General features: G+C 68.3%; 1 protein-coding gene across 1 annotated transcript; it reads left to right on the forward strand.

Moving 5' to 3' along the window:
• The first annotated feature begins 1014 nt into the window (after positions 1 to 1014).
• On the forward strand, positions 1015 to 5278 carry LOC104149554 (tubulin alpha-1A chain). The gene is made up of 4 exons (XM_068921480.1): positions 1015 to 1340; positions 2925 to 3147; positions 3228 to 3376; positions 4118 to 5278. Exons 1-4 carry the CDS (start codon positions 1338 to 1340, stop codon positions 5096 to 5098), a joined length of 1356 nt encoding a protein of 451 aa, XP_068777581.1. The 5' UTR covers positions 1015 to 1337; the 3' UTR covers positions 5099 to 5278.
• Positions 5279 to 6000: the final 722 nt, after the last annotated feature.

The following is a 6000-nucleotide window of genomic DNA, read 5'->3' on the forward strand; positions in this document are numbered from 1 at the left end:
ACGTGGCCCCCCCGTCCCCCCGCTGGCCCCCCGCTGGGTCCCAGGCACCGGCTGCTCCTGGAAGCAGCTGCCGCTGGGGCTGGGAACCCCCCGGCCGCAGCCAGCCCATCTGCAGGGCGCTGCCCAAACCCCCCGGGAGCCGCTCCAGGAGCGGCCGCGGGGCTCTCCGGTGGGGCCCAAGGGGCTGACTGGGGTGCAGAGAGGGCTGGCAAGGGAACAGGGCCACGGCGCGGCTCTCACCAGGAGCAGGGCACGGCGGGAACGGGCAGCAGGATGGGGCTGGGGACCAGGGCACCGGGGCACGGCCAGGAACAGGGGCACGGCCAGGAACGGGGACCAGGGCGTGGCCGGGAACGGGGACACGGCCGGGAACGGGGACACGGCGGGGATGGGGACCAGGGCGTGGCCGGGAACGGGGACACGGCCGGGAACGGGGACCGCGGCACGGCGGGGATGGGGACCAGGGTGTGGCCAGGAACGGGGACACAGCGAGGAACGGGGACCGTGGCACGGCGGGGATGGGGACCAGGGTGTGGCCGGGAACGGGGACAGTGCTGGGAACGGGGACCGTGGCACGGCGGGGATGGGGACCAGGGTGTGGCCAGGAACGGGGACACGGCCGGGAACGGGGACCGCGGCACGGCGGGGATGGGGACCAGGGTGTGGCCGGGAACGGGGACAGTGCTGGGAACGGGGACCGCGGCACGGCGGGGATGGGGACCAGGGTGTGGCCGGGAACGGGGACAGTGCTGGGAACGGGGACCGTGGCACGGCGGGGATGGGGACCAGAGCACAGCCGGGAACAGGGACCGCGGCACGGTGGGGATGGGGACCAGGGCGTGGCCGGGTATGGGGACACAGTGAGGAATGGGGACCAGGGCACGGTGGGGATGGGGACCACGGCATGGCCAGGACTGGGGACAGGACTGGTCACGGGGACCGGAGCACCGCTGGGAACCGGGGCACCAGGACACAGCCAGGAACAGGGACCGCGGCACGGTGGGGATGGGGACCAGGGCGTGACCGGGCCCGGGGCTGGGAACCGGGGCTCGGCCGGGAAGGGAGCCCGAGCACGGCCGCATCCCCCCCGGGGCTGGAGAACGACGAGGCGAGGGGGCACAAAGAGCCGAGCCCCCCCCCGCCGCTCCTTTGTCTGGCGGCGCCGGGGGGGCATTACCTCATCGCGGCCCCGCGCCAATGGCCGCCGCCGCCGCCGCCCCGCCCGGCCCCGCCGCCCGCCCTATAAAGCGCCGCGCCGGGGCCGCCCGCCGCCGCGTCTCTTACATCGACCGCCTTGGAGTCGTGCTGTAAGAAAGCCCCGGAGCCGAGCAGCCGCCATGGTGAGCACCGGCCGCGGGGCCCCGGGGGGCGGCGGTGGCGGCGGGGAGCCGCCTCTGCGCCCGCTGCACCGCCCGGCGCCGCGGCGGCGGGGGCCCCGCTCCCCGCCCCCGTTATTGCAGCAGGATGGGAGCCGGTGCGGAGCGCTCAGCTCGGTTCACCGGGCGTGGCTCCCCCGTTAATAGGGCAGGATGGGACCCGTTCCCGGTGCGGAGCGCTCAGCTCGGTTCACCGGGCGTGGCTCCCCCGTTAATAGGGCAGGATGGGACCCGTTCCCGGTGCGGAGCGCTCAGCTCGGTTCACCGGGTGTGGTTCCCCCGTTAATAGGGCAGGATGGGACCCGTTCCCGGTGCGGAGCGCTCAGCTCGGTTCACCGGGCGTGGCTCCCCCGTTAATAGGGCAGGATGGGACCCGTTCCCGGTGCGGAGCGCTCAGCTCGGTTCACCGGGCGTGGCTCCCCCGTTAATAGGGCAGGATGGGACCCGTTCCCGGTGCGGAGTGCTCAGCTCGGTTCACTGGGTGTGGCTCCCCCGTTAATGCAGCAGGATGGGACCCGTTCCCGGTGCGGAGTGCTCAGCTCGGTTCACTGGGTGTGGCTCCCCCGTTAATGCAGCAGGATGGGACCCGTTCCCGGTGTGGAGTGCTCAGCTCGGTTCACTGGGTGTGGCTCCCCCGTTAATGCAGCAGGATGGGACCCGTTCCCGGTGTGGAGTGCTCAGCTCGGTTCACTGGGTGTGGCTCCCCCGTTAATGCAGCAGGATGGGACCCGTTCCCGGTGCGGAGTGCTCAGCTCGGTTCACTGGGTGTGGCTCCCCCATTAATAGGGCAGGATGGGACCCGGTGTGGGAGTGCTCAGCTCAATTAACTGGGTGTGGCTCCCCTGTTAACGGAGCAGGATGGATCCCGTTCCTGGTGTGGAGTGCTCAGTCTGCACTGGGTGTGGCCCCCCTGTTTAATGGGGTGTTCAGGGTGGGATAAGCCTCTCCTGGTGCTGAGCACCCTGATCTTGCCCTGGGCACAGCACCAAAAGTGGGCAGGGCTGGATGAGCCCCTGGTGCTGAGTGCCCCACAGTGGGTGTGGCCCTGGTTCTCAGGGGTCCCTGTGGGGTCTGTGGGGAGGACAGGGTGGGATGAGACCCCTGTGCTGAGCCTGCAACCCACACTGCGCATTGCACCAGAGTGTGGGTGGGCAGAATAAGCGCCCTGGTGCTGAGCCCTCAACATATACTAGGGATGGCAGTGGTCCAATTGTGTGGGTGAGGCAGGATGAGACCCTCTGGTCTTCATGTTGCATGGGGTGTGGCCCCTGTTCAGTGGGGCAGGATGGGTCCCTGGTGCTGAGCACTGCCACACCGCACTGGGTGTGGCTCTGGTTCCCAAACAGCAGGGCTGGATATGGCCACGGGTGCAGAGCCCCTCCCCTCCCCGCAGTGCCCAGCACCCACAGAACAATAGAGCGGGTGCAGGGGCTGGCCCCATCCAGCCCAAGGCACAGGGCAGCGTTGTGGGGGGCAGAGCCGGCGCTGGCAGGACCTGGGGGGCGCAGAGCCGGGGCGCTGGCTCACGCCCCCCGCTCCCCCCCGCAGCGCGAGTGCATCTCCATCCACGTGGGCCAAGCGGGCGTGCAGATCGGCAATGCCTGCTGGGAGCTGTACTGCCTGGAGCACGGCATCCAGCCCGACGGGCAGATGCCCAGCGACAAGACCATCGGCGGCGGCGACGACTCCTTCAACACCTTCTTCAGCGAGACGGGGGCCGGCAAGCACGTGCCCCGCGCCGTCTTCGTGGACCTGGAGCCGACGGTGATCGGTGAGCGCGGGGCGGGGGGTGCCGGTGCTGGTGGTGGTGCCGCCGGCGGCGCTAACGGGGTGCCTGGCCTCATCCCGCAGACGAAGTGCGCACGGGGACCTACCGGCAGCTCTTCCACCCCGAGCAGCTGATCACGGGCAAGGAGGATGCGGCCAACAACTACGCCCGGGGGCACTACACCATCGGCAAAGAGATCATCGACCTGGTCCTCGACCGCATCCGCAAGCTGGTAGGGGCCGGGGGGCGCTGGTGGGCGGGCGACAAGGACAAAGACTCCTCTTCAGCTCGCCCTCCCTCCTGACCAGCAAGGCTGGATTTAGATTTAATATATTAATTAATGTTAATCCGGCTGCGCCGCCCGGCTTGGCGGGGCGGCTCCCATTGGCCGGCGGCTCCCGGCAGCAGCGTGCGTCGCAGCTGGAGAGCGCTCGGGGCCGCGCCAGCCCCCGGCCCCCCTCGGTGCTGAGCTCTGCAATTCCCTCTTTGTTCCGCCTGAGTTCCTCATCGCAGCCTGAGCCCAGCTGCGTTTGGGTGGCAACAGGCGTCCAATTGAGTGTGCTGCGGCTCCTTGTGTGCCGTGGCCCCGGCCTGTCCCTGTTCCTCCCAGCCCTGCACACAAAACGCACCCAGAAAAGCCACCCTTGGGTTCACGTTGCTGCTGCTGGCAAGGCTCAGCCTGGGCCAAGCTCTGGGGCCACATGACACACAGCAGAAATCCAGCCCCGCAGGCTGTGCAGGGGCTTCCCACTGCTCCCCTGGGGAATTCACTGCTCCCATGACACTCCCAACAGATCGAGTTAGGGTCACCCTGTCCTGGTGGCTTCTGCCCTGCTGTTGGAAAGTCCCCACAATGTCATAGCGAGGCCACAGAGAAGAGGAAGCAGCAGCTTCTCTCTGCTCTGTAACGCACCAGGACAGCTCTGCTGATGCATCAACTAAGTAAGTATCTTGTCTTTCCCTCCTCTTCCAGGCTGACCAGTGCACAGGCCTGCAGGGCTTCCTGGTCTTCCACAGCTTCGGTGGGGGCACCGGCTCCGGCTTCACCTCCCTGCTCATGGAGCGCCTGTCCGTCGACTATGGCAAGAAGTCCAAGCTGGAGTTCTCCATCTACCCGGCACCTCAGGTGTCCACGGCTGTGGTGGAGCCCTACAACTCCATCCTCACCACCCACACCACCCTGGAGCACTCCGACTGTGCCTTCATGGTGGACAACGAGGCCATCTACGACATCTGCCGCAGGAACCTGGACATCGAGCGCCCCACCTACACCAACCTCAACAGGTTGATAGGCCAGATCGTGTCCTCCATCACGGCGTCCCTGCGCTTTGATGGGGCCCTGAATGTCGATCTGACCGAGTTTCAGACCAACCTGGTGCCCTACCCCCGTATCCACTTCCCCCTGGCCACCTATGCCCCTGTCATCTCTGCTGAGAAAGCTTACCACGAGCAGCTCTCTGTAGCAGAGATCACCAATGCCTGCTTTGAGCCGGCCAACCAGATGGTGAAGTGTGACCCTCGCCACGGCAAGTACATGGCCTGTTGCCTGCTGTACCGTGGCGACGTGGTGCCCAAAGATGTCAATGCAGCCATTGCCACCATTAAGACCAAGCGCACTATCCAGTTTGTGGACTGGTGCCCCACGGGTTTCAAGGTGGGCATCAACTACCAGCCGCCCACGGTGGTTCCCGGGGGGGACCTGGCCAAGGTGCAGCGGGCCGTGTGCATGCTGAGCAACACGACGGCCATTGCCGAGGCGTGGGCCCGCCTGGACCACAAGTTTGACCTGATGTACGCCAAGCGTGCCTTCGTGCACTGGTACGTGGGGGAGGGCATGGAGGAGGGGGAGTTCTCGGAGGCGCGGGAGGACATGGCTGCCCTGGAGAAGGATTACGAGGAGGTGGGGGTGGACTCGGTGGAAGGCGAAGGTGAGGAAGAAGGGGAGGAATACTAAACTCTCACAACGGTGCTGCTCTTACAGGGAACGTAACCTAGGTCCGGTAGCCCGAGCGGCGGGGCTGTAGCCGCGTCCGCCACGCGTTTGCTGTGCAACGGTCTGCGTTCGCGAGAAAGCGTTGCGGGCTCACCCCGTCCGCTGCCGTGGGTCTCAATAAAAAGCATTCCCTGTCCTCGAGGACCCGTGTCTGGTGTGGTCGCTGCGTGGCACGCTGCCCTCGGGCTCCGGGGTGGCTGCTGCGGGCTGGCTCAGTCGTGGCGTGTGACCCCGGCCGGCCGGGGGGCTGCAGCCGAGCACCCCGGGCATCTGCTCGGGGCCGCGGGCGGCTCTCGGGTTTCCCTGGAGCCGGGCGCGCGCCCCTGCTGCAGCAGAAGCTCTTTGTGGTTTCGGGGGGCTCTTGCATCCCCTGGATGGATCCCAGGTGCCGGGGTCCATGCAGCCCCTGCGCCCCAGCCTGGTGGCCGCTGTGTCCCCAGGGTGTTGCGGGTGCCCCCTCTGGCTGCCCGCCCGCAGTGCCCCGTGTCCCACCGCATGTCTCGGCTGCCCCGTGCCGTCCCCCACGGGCACGGGAGCTGCGGCCCCCCCCCCCACGTCCCTCCAGCCGGGGGTGAATAACGGAAGGGAAGGGGAACGGGCGTGAGACGCGGGGGGTGCGTGGCGCCGGGGCTGCCGCAGTGCGGGCTGCGCCCGCGGCTTCCACCACCACCAATGCCATTTTGCAGCAGCCGGCCGGCGCTCCCGCCTGGGAGGCGAGAAAATGGAGCCGGGCAGGGCCTGGGCGGCGCGGGGAGCTGGCGCGGGGCCGGGAGGCCGCGGGAAGATGGCGGGCGCCGCCGCAGCGAGGCCGGCCCTCGCCAGCGCCGTTCGTCGCTCGCCCGGCGGCAGTGATTGATGCCGGG

Source organism: Struthio camelus, chromosome 28, assembly GCF_040807025.1.
Source record: "Struthio camelus isolate bStrCam1 chromosome 28, bStrCam1.hap1, whole genome shotgun sequence".
Taxonomy (NCBI): Eukaryota; Metazoa; Chordata; class Aves; order Struthioniformes; family Struthionidae; genus Struthio; species Struthio camelus.

Coding starts and splice junctions, on each gene's coding strand:
- LOC104149554 (XM_068921480.1), top strand. Junction 3,148..3,227: donor CCTGGAGCCGACGGTGATCG/GTGAGCGCGGGG, acceptor CTCATCCCGCAG/ACGAAGTGCGCACGGGGACC. Junction 3,377..4,117: donor TCGACCGCATCCGCAAGCTG/GTAGGGGCCGGG, acceptor CTCCTCTTCCAG/GCTGACCAGTGCACAGGCCT.